This window comes from Panthera uncia, chromosome D1, assembly GCF_023721935.1.
Source record: "Panthera uncia isolate 11264 chromosome D1, Puncia_PCG_1.0, whole genome shotgun sequence".
NCBI lineage: Eukaryota > Metazoa > Chordata > Mammalia > Carnivora > Felidae > Panthera > Panthera uncia.
Genome location: NC_064808.1, coordinates 9,340,697 through 9,356,933, shown reverse-complemented (window position 1 = coordinate 9,356,933; position 16,237 = coordinate 9,340,697). Strand labels below are relative to the sequence as shown.

General features: G+C 54.9%; 1 protein-coding gene across 1 annotated transcript; it reads right to left on the bottom strand.

The window, feature by feature from the left end:
• Positions 1 to 86: 86 nt before the first annotated feature.
• On the bottom strand, positions 87 to 13,447 carry SLC15A3 (solute carrier family 15 member 3). The gene is made up of 8 exons (XM_049645382.1): positions 12,826 to 13,447; positions 9,370 to 9,659; positions 7,375 to 7,522; positions 5,612 to 5,722; positions 4,742 to 4,910; positions 2,245 to 2,403; positions 852 to 1,007; positions 87 to 391 (listed from the first exon to the last, which is right to left on the bottom strand). The coding sequence occupies exons 1-8, from the start codon at positions 13,363 to 13,365 to the stop codon at positions 237 to 239; spliced, it is 1,728 nt and encodes a 575-aa protein (XP_049501339.1). The 5' UTR covers positions 13,366 to 13,447; the 3' UTR covers positions 87 to 236.
• Between the last annotated feature and the right edge of the window lie 2,790 nt (positions 13,448 to 16,237).

The window sequence follows — 16,237 nt, the reverse complement described above, 5'->3', positions numbered from 1 at the left end:
GGTGCTCGCTGATCCAAGTTCCCCGCCTGGTCACTCGAATGGACTCCCACCCAGGCCCCCTCTGCCCCCCCCATCATGGACCATGCTCGTGAGGAAGGGCTTATGCCCCTTATTTATGGGAACCATTTCATCCTAATGTCGGGTACAGAATAAACTCAAGGAACCCCCACCTGGGACCGCTGCTGTCTGTCCTGGGGAGAGAAGCGAGGGCTCGGGGGGGGAGGGGGGCGGCGTGCTCAGCCCCTATCCCTGCTGGGACAGCTTGGAGAGACTGGGCCCTGAGCTGCCCTCTCGTAGCGACCAGCGATCCAGATAAACAGGAGGGCTGTGGCGGCCTGAATGCTGGCCAGGAGGAAAAAGTAGAGGTCCATTCGGCAATTGTTGATGTTCCCTGGGGAAAAGGAGGGGTTGGCATTTGGGTTGGGTCGGGCAGGGCTCCCCTGGGACTGGCCGCTGAGAAGGTGCGGGCAGTGGGCGGGCAGACAGCCCTCTAGCATCTGGCCTGTTTCCTGTGGCTTCTGTAACTCCCTGGTCGCTAGTTATTCTTTACGGGGCTTAAAACACCAACACAACAGGGAAAGGGAAAGGTGGCCCTTCAGCCAGAATGACAGACTTCCAGATGCAGGAAGGAGCCTTGGAGGCCTGCTGAGTACACGGGTTCCTTTTTGACAGTTAGGGAAACTGAGGCCCAACGTGGGGAAGCCACATCGTGGGCGACTGGCCAAGTCTGGGCTAGAACCCGGTTCTCCCGAGTCCAGCCTGCGAATTTTCATTCTGCCCGGGGTCAAGTCACTTAGCAGCTGACACGACCCTTCTGAGCCTCCCACCCCCAGGGAGGGCTCCACACTCACCGAAGTCCTTGGGGCAGTACAGCCAGCCCCCTGGCAGTGACAGGAGTGCCACGAGGCTGGAGCCCAAGAGTGAGCCCACTCCTGACAGGCAGAAGAAGATGCCCATGATGGCACCCTGCATGGAGCGAGGAGCCTCCGAGTAGGCAAACTCCAGGCCTGCAGAGGGAGGGGGTGGGATCAGGCCAGTGGAGAGGCAGAGATGGGGTCCGAGGCCCCCAGCCCACACTCAACAAGCCCCCACCCTGGCCTCCCTGGCAGGACCGCCCACTACGTGGCTAGGACGACACCCATGCACCACCGACCCCTTGCCTCCGCCCTGCTCGTCTGTTCCCCTCCACCTGGACGCCCCCACATTGCTCTGTCTCCCCTCCTCCTCTTCCCTCTGCCCTGGACCAAACTGCGGACATGGTTATTTCCTGCCCAGCCTCTGCAAACGCCTCTTAAACTCCCCTGCCTCCTGTCTTCCTCCTCACACACTCAGATGGGTCTAAAACACGTCTAGTGGGATCCTTTCCCTGCAAAAGTCTCCTACACTGGGGGCGTGTGTGTGAGACTATGGCCCCCAGGAGAAACTTCAACATCCAGGTTTGGCCCTGCACCTCCCAGCCTTCCGGACACTCCCCACAAAGCTCAGCTCTTTGCCAATGCTGTTCCCCTGCCTGTGACCTCCTTCCTGCCACCTGCTGAGTCCTGCCCCCGCTGCCCACCTGCCTCCTCCCCACCTCGTCCCCGGGCTTTCCCAACACCCTAGAGTCCCTTCCACAGTCCTCCACTGGGTTTACCGTCTGGGTGATGCCTCCCAATTCTGAGTCCCCTCCCCGAGCCTAGCCCTGGCCGGCAGCTGAGTAAGCTGCTCCCTGGCTGAGTGAAGAGCCCACGCCCACCCTACGGCTCTGGCTCACAGCCCGGCCGGGGAGACAAACACGTGCTGCCTTTCTGACAACGCAGCACCCCATGTGCCGGGACAGACATTGGCAACAGGAGGAGAGAACGACTCCCTCTGCCTGGGGGGCCTCGGAAAAGGCCATACGGAGAAACTGGCATTTAGGCTCAGAAGGGAAGGGGAAATGGTTGTTCACTGTGAACCTGAGGCAGAGGGAACAGCAAATGCACAGACCCGGGGGATGAGGAACACGGCACCAGGGACTGTGTGGGAAGTCCTTACGGGAGCGTCTTAATCCCCTCCAAATCTGCAGTGCCCATCACGGTGCCCGGCACAAACCAGGTGCTGGGAAGTCCCCACTGGGTGAAGGCAGCCCCACTTAGGGAACCTGGCCTTCCTCCACCCGCACGAACCCGAGAAGCTGTGGCCGTGAGGCCGCTGACTTGGCCCGAGGCGGCACCAGGCAGAGCCCATCACTGGTGCGAGAGCAGGGGGAGGGGTCCAGCATACCTGGGATACTGGCAAAAATCTCACTGATCCCGATGAGCAGGTACTGAGGGACCTGCCACCAGATGGACAGAGGTGCTGCGTAGTACACATTCTTCCCGATCTGCTGGGACACCGTCTCGTTCCGATGGATGTACTGTAAACGCTCCATCTCTAGGCCTCCTGGAGTGGGGGGAAGAGGGGGACTGGAGTCAGGCCCACTGTGGGCAGCTTAGCCCATGGCAGAGCTTGGCATGTAGTAGGTATTCACTAGGTAGCCGAAGACTGAGCAGCAGGTAAGGAAGAGGATACTGGCCCAGGGGCAGGGTGGAGGTCCCAGATTTGAGTTTCAACCCTTTGATTTTTGCCTTGGCTGCTAGGAAGCTCAGAAGAGGTTTTGTAGTCATTCACAGGGACAACTTGCATTAATTGAGAGCCTGTTATGTGCTAGGCATAATCCAGTGAAGAAATGGGCAGAAGTCATGAATAGACACTTTTCTAAAGAAGACATCCAGATGGCCAACAGGCACATGAAACGATGCTCAACATCACTCCTCATCGGGGAAATACAAATCAAAACCACACTGAGATATCACCTCACCCTGATCGGAGTGGCTAAAATGAACAAATCAGGAGACTATAGATGCTGGTGAGGATGTGGAGAAACAGGAACCCTCTTGCCCTGTTGGTGGGAATGCAAACTGGTGCAGCCACTCTGGAAAACAGTGTGGAGGTTCCTCAAAAAATTAAAAATAGATCCACCCTATGACCCAGCAATAGCACTGCTAGGAATTTACCCGAGGGATACAGGAGTGCTGATGCATAGGGGCACTTGTACCCCAACGTTTATAGCAGCACTCTCAACAATAGCCAATTCATGGAAAAAGCCTAAATGTCCATCAACTGACAAATGGATAAAGAAGTTTGGTTTATATATACAATGGTATACTATTTGGCAATGAGAAAGTGAAATCTGGCCTTTTGTAGCAACACGGATGGAACTGGAGAGTATTATGCCAAGTGAAATAAGTCAGGCAGAGAAAGACAGATACCATATGTTTTCACTCATATGTGGATCCTGAGAAACTCAACAGAAGACCCGGGGGTGAGGAGAACGAGGGGGAAAAATGTTACAGAGAGGGAAGGAGGCAAAGCATAAGAGATGCTTAAATACTGAGAATAAACTGAGGGTTGATGGAGGGTGGGAGGGGGGGGAGGGTGGGTGATGGGCATTGAGGAGGGCACCTGTTGGGATGAGCCCTGGGTGTTGTATGGAAACCAATTTGACAATAAATTTCATATTAAAAAAAAATAATATGCAGTCTTGCATATGAGATAAAATAAAATTAATTAAATAAAAAATAAAATTAAAAAAAAAGGAGGTTAAGCACCCAGCCCACAGTTACGCAGCTAATGAGTAGCTGGGGCTGGATTTGAGAGCCCCGGTGTGTCTGATTTCGCTGCTGGCCCCGTTTCCGTGCGACCACACGACTTGTGTCCACTTGCAGGATCAAGTGTTACAGAATGGTTTTCTAACCTGGCTTGCAAAGCTTCATTTTCTCTCCTTCCCCTTCTCTGCTTAGGAGGCAGCTGTGCTGTAGTGGAACGAACGCTGGATGTGGTGTTGGGTGACTCAGGTTCCAATCCTGGCCCTGCCACGCTGGCTAGCTGTGTGACCTTGGGTAAACCCAAGCTCTCTGAGACCCAGTGCTCACGTGCAAGGAGTGAGAACAAAATTCCCGGGGTTGCTTTGACGATGAAACAGGACAGGGTGCATTAAAGCACGGCACCGAAAAGAAACGTGGTTTGGTTTTCATCCTTGTTAACACGATACTGTTTATCGAGCTTGAATTCCCCCCTGCCTCCTACCTGTGATCCAGGCACAGTACTGGGGGTTTTACGGGCTTTCTTGAATCCCCAGAACACTCCTGCTAGACTACATTCCGTGAGGGCGGAGGCCCGGTCCTGCACCAGGGCTGAATCCCCATTGTATCCCCATTGAGAAGATGGCACTCACAGACGCTAAGGAACTTCAGAACCATTCAGTTTCTAATTGAAAAGGACTCAGGTTTGTGCAGTAGCACAAAAGGCTTCTTGACCATTTTATAAATGGCTGCAAATCCTTTAGAACTGGAGGAAAGAAGAGAATAAATGATAAATTCTTTCTTTTTTTTTTTTAAGTGGTTGAGTGTCTGAAACATTCATCGAGCCCATTGACTGGGTGCCCATGGGCACCAAATGAAAAAGAAAGAAAGAACCCTGGCTTTAGGGAACTTCCATCCCACTGAACACCTTATTCCCTCTCTTGGCCTGAGTTTCTTCACTCGTCAGGACGAGGGGAGGCTGGACTGGAGGAGGAGGGTCCCCTTCAGCTCACGCCCTCTGGGAAGCCAACGTGGCATCCGTGGCAGGAAGGTGTTCTTGGCCCCGGGCCCACGGCTCCAGCATTAGCCCGAAATGGAGCCAGCCTCCCCCGACCCCAGACAAAGGCCAGCTTCCCTCCCAGAGTCCCTCCACTCACCTGCCACAACCACGGAGGCAAAACCAAAGAACATCCCCAGTGCCATCTTCTGCAGGGCCGAGGGCAACAGCTTGCAACGCAGCAGTAAAGGGTCGAGCAAATGATCCTTCACGGGCACCAAGATCAGCACCACCACGACGTTGGCCAGAAGGAGCCAGGCTTCCGGGATCTGGGCGAGAGGGAGCCAAGCAAGGCAGGCTAGCGGAGCAGAAAGGGCTCTGGGCCGGAGTTGGGAGAACTGGCCTCCAGACTGTCCCTGGGTGCGCCAGGGTCGGCCCTCTCCCCTCTCTGAAATGCACATTCCTCAGCTGTGGAAATCGCTGATGGGGTTAGATCAGGGAGGGCAGATGGGTTCCTCTAAGTCTACCAATGGGGAGCGGCTGCCGGGTACATTCTTGGGCCCAGCACGAAAACATGTCAAGGTTCATCAGTGATGTCTTCCCTGGGCAGGGAACAAAGGTATAGCGGCCAACGTCATTTAGCTGCCAGTTCCTAGGACCTTTGATGAGTCTTTGGGATGCCAAAGAACTGGTTTGGAAAGTCCTGGTAGAAGGCAGACATCTGGGCATCCGGGGGTCCCCGAGAGTGAGGGGACTCAGGATAGAACTGAGGGTCCCCGGCGCGTCTATCTGAGGGCCTGGCGGAGACAGGTGGGAGCAAAGCCGGCCTGAATTCTTCCGAGCAGTTGAGCATCTTGGCAGGATGCCTGGGCTGGGGCACAGCTTTACCCATCCCCCAGGTGCTTTTCCCGTTCCCTGAGGACCCCCTGCACCCTGGGTGTGGAAGCTGCTTCGTTTCCTTCTCTTCTCAGAGGAGGAGGCACCCAGCGGGGCCTGAAGTGGGGGGCTGGACGCCCACGTGGTCTCTTACCTTGTAGCTGCTGCCCTCGGCTCTCAGAGCCACGGAACTGTTGGACGGGTACTCAGGGAAAATGTTCGGGATGTGGAGGTGAAGACCTTGCAGGACATACGTGGACTGCATCTGCCAAGAGAGGTGGAGGCCTCACCTTCAGGCCGGGAGACTCCCAGCTCCCAGAGGGCCATTCTGCAGCTGAGCTCCCCGCGGTCCCCTCCCCCAGCCTGGGTTGGGGGGAGGGGAGCGGGGAGCTGATCTCCCTCCCCTCCTTCCTCCTCGGGGAGCCAGGCCCCGTAGGGGAGCTTCCTGCCTTCCTGCGCTCTGCTCCCAGGCCTGTGCGTTGCGTGTGCAGCCTTGTCCCAGAGCCTGGGCACAGCTGGTCCGACTCACATTTGTGTCTCCAGGGCCTGGCACAGAGCGGGCGTGGATAAGTGGTTGTTGACGTAGGGAAGATAATGACATGGCTGTCCCCACGGGGAGCTGGCATTTGACACCGAGGCCAGGCTGAGTCCCACAGGCTGACACAGCACAGACGCCGCATAGGCACGAACCCACCAGAATGGCACTGGACACGGGTGCAGGAGCAGGCTCCCGGGGGGGCCCACCGCCCACTGATACCCACAGGTATCACCCCTTTGGTTGCCGTATAACACAGGGGATTGTATAACACACAATCCCACAGGAGGGTCAGGGGAGGGCACTTGGGTCGCTCAGGACCGCGGCTATTTACCTGGTGGTATGTAGGATGTCAATATTCTGACAACCAGTATGACTGACAGTCAGCCACGGGCACCTGCACCCCATGTCCTGTCCCATCATGGACACCTTCCCTGTGCCACCCCCAAGTAGCAGGCTGGCCCTGCACAGCCCCCATCTTCTGTAACTCGAAACAAGCTTCTTACGAAGGGGATATGGAAGGCGATGACCTTGTGGTCTGGAGGGTAGAGGCTGGGGTAGGCTGCTGTCCGCCCTGTGCGCACACACACGCACACACACACACACACACACACACTGCTAACCTTCCCCTCAGGAAATGGTGGGGAGTAGTAGCTCTCTAACCTGGTTGAGTACCAGCATCAGTTTCTTATTCTAGAGACTTCGCCCAGCGGTTCTCTTTCAGGGGTCTGGGGTAGGACATGGAATCCGTTTTTTTAAAGCTCTGCAGGTGGTTGTGAGACCACTGGGGTGGGGGATCACTGCTGCCATGTATTCAACCTTCGCCCCTAGCTGGCCGGGAGGCATTGAGCAACGGGCACACCTTCTCTGGGCCTCAGATGCCACGGCCGAGAATCTGAATGCCGTAGAGCTGTTACAGCCTCGAAGCCACCTGTTTTATACATGAGGCCCAGACAGATGGGGGTGACATTCACGTCATGGGGCCTCAGACCTGTCTCCAGAGTTCCTCATGCTATTAATTATCAGGATGGTGGGCCCGGGGGGGGGGGGGCACCTGGGCGGTTCAGTCGGTTGAGCATCTGACTTCGGCCCAGGTCATGATCTCGTGGTTTGTGAGTTCGAGCCCCACATCAGGTTCTCTGCTGTCAGCACAGAGCCCACTTCGGATCCTCTGTCCCCACCTCTCTCTCTGCCTCTCTCTCTCTCTCTCTCTCTCAAAAATAAACATTTAAAAATTATCAAGATGGCTTTGCGCCAGGCCCCACGTAGCCCCAGTTCACTCTGTGAACCCCTGACCCCCTTTTCACATGCTCCGTGAGAGCCGAGCCCAGTCGGGGGACTGGGGAACCAGTGTCGCCAGGACGAAAGGTCAGGACACTCACCTGGAAGTACACCATCCAGTAGGGCACCAGGGTCACCATGACGGGCAAGATCTTCACCAGAACCTGGAAGTTGGCCATGTCCTCTTGCGGGGTGGGGCCGGGCTGGGGAGACCTCTGCGCAGGCAGCGTTTGGGTGCCTTGAGAGTCTCTGTGGGGCCACGGCAGCAAATAAAATAGCAGCCGTCATCACCACCGCCACGGCCATCGCCAGCCCCTAATTTAATCTTGCTCCCCTCTCACCAGTGACCGTAGCCATCACCTCCAAAATGACCCATCTCCTCCCTCCACCAGGAGCACCACCTTCCCCAGCCTCAGCATCCTCACCGTTATCGTCGTTAAGGAGACGATCGCCCCCCAGAGCCAGCCTCCCGCAGTGCTCACTACACTCCCAGTCACCGTCCTCCCTATTACCTCCTCTCTCGCGCAGGTGGCTGATCAAGACCCATCCCACCCGAGCCGTGGCCCCGTGGTCCCGGAGAAAGTAGACCAGTGACTGTGGCGAGCGGAGCCTTGGGGGATTTTTGGCTCGCAGCATCAGTTTTCAGTGGGAAGCAGGGAAGTCCCTGTCCAAGCCTGACTCAGAGAGGCTGGCCCAGGTTTGATACGCCCCCCAAAACCCCCTGCTTGTTGTCTCCAAGTCCAGACTCCTCCACAGGCAACATTACAGCCCTCTCCCTACCGGATGAGGAGGGAGGGAGCAGAGAGGTAGGGGTGCAAGGGAAGTGATCAGGGAAACAGGATAGATCAACCACTGCTATGACCTTTGCCCTTTGCTGCATCCTTTGAAAATTAAAACTTTTCCTTAATGCTTATTTATTTGGGGGGGGAGGGGCAAAGAGAGAGGGAGACAGAGAACCCGAAGCCGGGTCAGGCTCTGAGCTGTCAGCACAGAGCCTGACACGGGACTCGAACCCACGAACCGCAAGATCTGAGCCTTTGAGATGCCAAAAGGGATAACACCAGTGTGGTCATTTCCAAAGAAGGGCCACCATCACCTTCTCCCCTCCCAGTATGTGATGACACTCTTCCACTAATGGGTGATTAGTTCCCCTGCCCTTGAATCTGGGCCAGCCGTGTAGCTGTGCTGACCAAAGGAATGAGCAGAAGTGATGCTCTGGGATTTCAAGCCTCCTGAAGGACCAACAGCTTCTGCTTCCTTCCCTTTGGAACATTCTCTCTTGGAAAGCTCCCTCCTCTGGCAACCCAGACACCTTGTTGTGGCAAGCTCCAGCCACAGGCGTGAGGCCCCATGTCTGTGCTGACACCTCAGAGCCTGGAGCCTGCTTCGGATTCTGTGCCTCCCTCTCTCTCTGCCCCACCCCTCCTTTCTAAAATAAATAAAATAAACGTTAATTTTTTTTTTTTTAATTTTAAAAGAAAACCCCGCAGCAATGCGCCAGCTTAGAAAAACATGTTCCGCACCTTTCCCGCCTCGATCCCACCGACAGGATCTGTAACTGGCTCCAAGGCCTCCAAGTCGGCTTGGCGTAAGCAGCCAATTAACTTAGGAAGGAGAAGAGCAAAAGGAAGGCATCGTGCATTTGCAAGATCAAGAACCTCCCTCCCTGGGATGCCGGCTAGTGGAGTAGGAGCAAGTTTGGCTGACTTCTTAGACGTTCTCATACCTAATGTCAGGGTGGTGTTGTATCCCAACAGCCTTTGCTGGTACTATCTCCGTCATCACTGCCTCCCCTGTAACGGTCGGTCGCCATTGATTCGCTAACAAACACCGCCACCTCTACCTTCACAGGCACCGTCACCGTCAGGACCATTAACATCTTCTCACTTTCTACAGTTCACCCACTGCAGTATCACCACCCAGCACCTTGACCTCCGTCACAGTGGGCAGCTCTGGTCCCCGGAGAGCAGGTTGTCATAAAGGGTTACCGCGGGAGGTGGAGCGGAATGTTCTTCCAACTGGACTGCGCCTCCCCGGGAGAAGCCCCGCCCTTCCCCAGGCTCCGCGGCCCCCTTCGCCACGAGCCCTCTCCTCACCTGGTGGAGTGTCGGTGCCACAGCCGGGGACAGCAGTTTTGGAGAGCAAGTTTAAGCATGGAGGACACTTGGCTGCCTGTGGGGGGCTTGGTGACGAAGATGGGGGTGGCAAAGAGGAAGATGAAGAAGGCCAGGCCCACGCAGCCCACGGTGATGCCGTAGCCCAGCAGGAAGTTGACGTTCTGTTGGATAAAGGCCACCACCAGCAGCGACAGCACGGCACCCACGTTGATACTCCAATAAAGCCAGTTGAAGAAGCGGCGACTGGCATGGCGGCCAAGATCCATCACCTGCTGGGCAGGCGTGAGGGTAAGGGCCCAGGAGGTCCAGGGGCACCCCGCCACGATGTGCCTGCACCCCCTTTCCCACAGAGGCACTTCCTGGGTCAGGGGGTGAACATTCCAGCACTTTCCTACCCCTGGATCACTAACTAGACACTCAATAAATATCTATGCATTGAATGAATAAACCTTTCCCTTGGGAGTCACTTGTTAATGACCAGGACATTTGGCACAGCTGTTTTTTCATGCTCGCGGCTCACGGCGCCTTTTTATGTTCACCAAGTAGTGCACACAACAGATGTCTGATGCCACTTTGCTCGTTTCCGGTTGATTTCTCCCTTTGTCTTTGACTGAACAACCTTTATACGCATCACCTTTGTAATCGGAAGAAGGCCAATAAAGATCAGGTCTGTTCCGCATTATTAAATATGATATACGAGTCTTATTGAAAAAACAGTTAAAAGTCTAATTGAGAATCTCCTCTGCAACTTGGAGATGCAGAGTTTTCTATTCTGGCCCATCCCTTCCCCTCGACTCGCTCCCTCTGGTATACGGGCAGTCAAACAAGGTTGGCATATCAGCGAAAACAGAGGTGGGCTTGGACACAGCCCCAAGAGAGTGTTCTGGCCTGGTGAGGGAAAAAAAAAAAAAAAAAAAAAAAAAAAAAAAACAGGCCCCCCAGCAAGGGCAGAAGGACTGAAAATCTTTACCCAGGATTTGGATCAATCTGCAACAGTCAGGCCCCAGGCCCCCTTCCGGTCTGCTGGCTCGGGTCAGCTGCACTGACTGATCCCACCTCTCCCAGACCCTGGTCCCAGTTCTGACTCTAGATCTGGGGCAGGGACCAGGCGTCTGCATTTCTAAAAGGCAGTGAGGACTAGAGGTCAGTTCTCTAGGTGATTCTGTGCACATTACACCCGTCGCCCTTTCAACAAACCTCCACATCTCAAAACCCAAAAAAAAGCTCTTTTTGTCAATCTTTACTTTCTGTAACTGCGTGGGGGGGAAAAAGTATGTATTTTGTTCCTTTTCCAAATATAAAATTAGAGTCCATACGGATGCATCCCCTCGGAGGTTCTGAGGGGTCCTCTCGGCAATGGAGAAGGAGGGGCCTGTCCACTCAACGAGAATTTTTGCTGTCGACTTTCAAGCAGAAAATTAAATAAGTCCTATTACGTGCAGCCACTTCCATTTAGTCATTGGAAGTAAATGAATACGACAATTGCAACTCTAAGGGGAAGACCAGCAGCCCATTCAGGATATAAATGAGCTCTCCCAAAATGAGCACTTTGTCAAGAATGATGGATGGCCCTTTCTGAAATCAGCAAGGGTGTTCAAACCGCAGCTCCTGGGTATGGCTGTCTGCCAGATGCTGCCAACTTTTCCCACCCACACATCCTTCATCTGACCGCCCCCCTAAATTCTGCAGCAGCCCCTTACCGCTCTGATGTACCTACTCCTGTCACCCCCATCCACTCTCCACCGCAGCCAGAGACATTTTTAAAGAACTCAAATCCAGTGAGGTCCACCCCTGCCTGAAACCATTTCAGTGTTTCCAGCCTGTCCTACGTCAGGTTTGGACCCCAGGGGGCAGCCTCCCAGTCTGGCTTTGCCCCACCCAAAGGCCAAGCTCAGAAAACAGGAGAATGTTCGAGAGCAGTTATCACTGTTGATGTCACTGGAGTTCTGCCACCAGGTGGAAGGAGAGACAGGGGGCACTGGATGGCTGAGGCTCTCTGGAGGTCAGTGAGGTCAAGGGCACAGATTAAGGGCCCCTGGCAGTATACCGGATGTCAGTGAAAGAGTACAACGAAGGGAAGAAGAGGGATTCCTATTGGTCGACGTTGGGGATCTCCTAGTCTGAAGGCAGGTCGACAGCATCCAAGGACTGGACAGGCTGCCCAGGGGGCACTGAGTCCCCCGTCACCAAAGAATCCAAACAGGCCGGATGAGGAAGTCCTTGGCAAGGACACTGGAATTGTGGATGCCAGCTGGATGCAATGATTCTTTTTAAAATGTCACCCTTTATGGTGGTGAATACATACAATGAAAGAACATTTGAAAAACAGAGACAATGAGGGAAAAGTACAATTAGCCCAGTGGCCTGACCACTGCTACAGTTTTTTTTCCTGTTTCCCGTTTTAGCTGATTCCTGGTCTTTTTTCCTATGGAAGGGCCGGAAGGCTGCCCTCCGGGCTATAATCACATTCTGCATGCAGTTCTGCCTCGATTTGGCTCACTAACACCATAGCTGGTTTAATCATATTACATATTACTTAAAATTATTGTCTAACATCCTACTGAGGAAAGCTATGAAAACATAGCCACGTGGTTAGGCATTTACTCATTTGTTTAGTAAATATTTACTGAATTTCTCCTATGTGCCATGCTCTGTCCAAAAGCATACAGAGAAACACTCATCAGTTAAAATATTTGCCCCAATGCTCCTGGGTAGTGAGTAGCAGAGCTGGGATCTGGACAAACTGGCTTGAACCAACCTTTGCACTGCTGGTGAGGTAGAGGCTTTCTCCTTCCCTAACCGCCCCCCCCCCACCCCTATAACACATAAAGATGGGGCTCATGGGGGCGCCTGGGTGGCTCAGTCTGTTAAGCCTCCCACTCTTGGTTTCTGTTCTGGTCATGATCTCACAGCTTCATACGTTCGAGCCCCATAACGGAGGCTGCGCTGACAGCACAGAGCCCGCTTGGGATTGTCTCTCTCCCTCTCTCTCTGCCCTTCCCCCCGCCCCTCAAAATAAATAAATAAACTTAAAAAAAATATGGGGCTCATGGTGGGGCCTGAAGTCCAGCCCCACTCTTTGATCTGCTCTCTGTGTGACCTTGGACAGGTTGATCAATATCCCCAAACCTCAGTGTCCTCACCTGTAAAATGGACACAATAATACCACCTACCTCCGGGATAGTTAAGAGAATTAAAGGAGTTACAACAGTGAAGGTGGCTCGTGGAGAAAAGCAACTACCCGCTACGGTTATCGCCATCGCGGCCATCGTGACTGTTAGAGTTGGCTCCCCCCGCCCCTCTTCTTTCGAATAAGGAAACCGGGCGCAGAGTGGGGAAGTGGTTTGCCCGAGGTCTCCCCTGGCTCCCGGTCTCAGCCCCCACGAACCGCGCGGGCCCCGCGCGTCGCCTGGGCCTCCGCCCGCCGCCACTCACCTGGTCGGCCCCGAAGGAGGTGAGGTTGCTCCGGATGGAGCTGGCGGCCAGGGCGAGCAGCAGCAGCCCCGAGTAGAGCGTGGGCGCGCAGTACAGGGCGGGCGAGGCGCGCGGGCAGTCCGGCGACGGGCAGGCGGGCCCCAGCCGCGACTCGGGCACCTCCCCGCAGAAGGAGCGGCGGCCGTCGAGGAAGGCGGTGGCGGCCAGCAGGCTGGAGGCGGACAGGTAGAGCAGCAGGCTGAGCGCGATGGCGCGGTGGCGGCCCAGGTAGGCGTCGGCCAGCCAGCCGCCCACGGGCGCCAGCAGGTAGGACGCGCCCAGGAAGACGAGCGCCGCGCGGGACGCCTGCTGCCCGTCCCAGTGGAAGCCGGCGCTGTTGAGGTAGAGCACGAGGTTGGCCGAGACGCCGAAGAAGGCGGCGCGCTCCAGCGCCTCCACCAGCAGCACCGCGGCCGCCGCCGTCCGCCGCCACCGTCGGGGCCCCCGCGGCCTGCGCGCCAGCAGCGGCCGGCGCTCCTCCCGGGCGCGCGGCGGGGGCATCCTCCACCTGCGGCCCCCGAACGGGCGGCCCTCCCTTCTCACCCGCTGTGGCTCACCCCCTCTCCCCCTCTGTCTCCCTGACCCCTCTGCCTGGTTTTCCCCTTGCCGCCTCTGCGGCTACCCGGTCTCTGCCTCCCCGTCCCTGACCCTCAACTCTCCCCCTGTCCCCTCCACCCACCCCTGACTCTCCCTCCTTCCTCCCGCGGCTCTTTTTCCCCCTCCTCTCGACCCCTCAGGCCCCCCTGCCGACCCCTTTTCGCCCCACTTCTCCGCCCCTCCTCCTCCTCTCCTGTGGGTCTCCCAGTCGTTCGCCCGTCTGAATTGTCGTCCCTTCCCCCTGTGACACCTGGCGTGTCCTCTGGGGGAGGGGGCCCTCCCACAGGGCTCGCTCTGCCCCCACCGGCCTTGCTGTCTCCTCCACCTCCTCCTTGCCCCCTCCCCCCCGCCTCCCCTCCTCCTTGGCCCCCTCTGGCTCTGGCTCCCTGCTCGGCTGAGGCCGCCTCGACCAGCTTTGTGCTTCTTGAGAAATTCTGGGCTCTCCTCGCTTCCCCTTTCTCTGGCCAGGCTGGGTCACATGGTGCTGTGGGGTGCTTGGGAGAAATGAAAGCCTGGGTCACAGGGTCTCTGCCGGCCTGGCTTTCTAAAAACCTCCCTCCTTCTCCAGACCACTCTTGCCACCCCCACCTCGGGAGCCCGGGAGCCCGGAGGACTCTTTTCCATCTTTCACTTTCGCTTCTTCCCTGGAACCCACTTTGGCTGCATCCTCTTTCAGTCACTATCCAAAGCTACAGTGAGGGAACTACCAAAGCCATTTGCATCATGTGGTCCCCACCCCCGCCCCCGCCCACTTTACAGATGCAGAGACCAGAGACCCAGAGGGAGGATCTGTAGGCAGGGAGGGTGGGGATTACCAGCTCGGCTCGTGCTAACTGAACCAAGGGTGAACCACTGTAGGGGCTCGTGAGTGACAGGGGAAGCTCTCGGAATGCAATTCAGATTGTGTAACTGCCATCAGGAGGAAGGAAGCGGGGACACCTTCAGGAAGCATGTGGTGCCACAGAGGGCCCACGAGTGAGTCGAGACTTAGAGTGGTCTGGACCTCAGACCAAGTCCAAACCGGGCCTCAGCACGGCCTGCTCAGAGACCTGCGATGCACTGAGATTAAGAGCTGGCCCTCAGGTGCAGCCTAAAAGCCCAGAGTTCTCACTCCCGCCCTCCTCCAATCTCACAACAGCCCCGGGGACCTTCTTTCCATTCCCCCCAACTGCTGAGCTCTGCTTCCTGCCAGAACTGCTCTCCCTCCGGAGCTCTGCATGGCCGGCCTCTTCTCTTTATTTGGATTTCAGCTGAAATGTCTCCTCTTCGTAGAGACCTTCCTGACGGTCCTAAGTAGTTGCCTGCTGGATCCCCAGCACCCTCCATCTGTCACACCGTCTTGTTTTCCTGTCTTCAGAGCACAGAATACTTGTTCCATTACTGGTTTATTGTCTTCCCCAATAGAGTAGAAGTTCCATTCGGTCAAGGACATTGTCTTTTTTTCTTTAAAGAATTAATTTAAAAAAATTTTTTTTTAATGTTCGTTCATTTTTGAGAGAGACAGAGAGCATGAGTGGGTGAGGGGCAGAGAGAGAGAGAGAGGAAGACACAACTTGAAGCAGGCTCCAGGCTCTGAGCTGTCAGCACCGAGCCCGACGCGGGCCTCGAACCCACGCACCACGAGATCACGACCTGAGCCGAAGTCCGACGCTTAACGGACTGAGCCACCCAGGCGCCCTGGATGCTTCCAAGTTTGGGCCGTTATGAATAAAGCTGCTTTGAGCATCTTTGAGCAGGTTTTCACGTGGATGTCATTTTTCAACTCCTTTGGGTAAATCCCAAAGAGCGCGATTGCTGGATCATATGGTAAGAGTATGCAGAGTTGTGCGAGAAACTTGCCAAACTGTCTTCGAAAGCGGCTGTGCCGTTTTGCATTCTCCCCGGGGATGAAGGGGAGCTCCTGTTGCTCCCAGTTCTTGCTGGCGTTTGGTATTGCCAGTGTCCTGGATTTTGGCCATTTTAATGGGCGTGTAGTGGCATCTCATTGTTGCTTTGATTTGCATTTCCCTGATGACAGGATCTGAAGCGCCTTTTCCTGTGCTTGCTGGCTTGCTTGCTTTTTATTTTTTTTTAAAGACTATTCATTTATTTTGAGAGAGACAGAGACAGCGTGAGTTGGGAGGGGCAGAGAGAGGGGGAGAGAGGGAGAGAGAAAGAGAGAGAATCCCAAGCAGGCTTCGCACTGTCAGCGCAGAGCCTGACATGGGGCTCAAACTCTCGAAACCATGAGATCGTGACCTGAGCTGAAACCAAGAGTTGGACACTGAACCAACTGAACCCCCCCAGGCGCCTCTCATATGCTTATTTCTGATCTGTTTCTCTTTGGCGAAATGTCTGTTAAGGTCCTTGGATTTTTTTTTTTAATCAGGTTGCTTGTTTTCTCATTGTTGAGTTTTAAGAGTTCTTGGTATATTTTGGACAACGGTCCTGTATCAGATGTGTCTTTTGCAAATATTTCCCCCCACACTGTGATTGTCGTCTAATTCTCTTGACGTGGTCTTGCACAGAGCGGAAGCTGTTGGTTTGATGAAATCCAGCTTATCAATAATTTATTCTGTGGATCGCATCTTTGGCGTTGCATCTAAAAAGTCATCACCATACTCGAGGTCATGCAGGCTTTCTCCTGTTATCTTCCGGGAATGTCATAGTCTTGTGTTTTACATTTAAGCCTATGATCCATTTTGAGTTAATTTTTGTGAAGTACGTAAAGTGTGCATTTGGATTCATTTTTTATTTTTATTTATTTATTTTTTTTTTCAACATTTTTTATTTATTT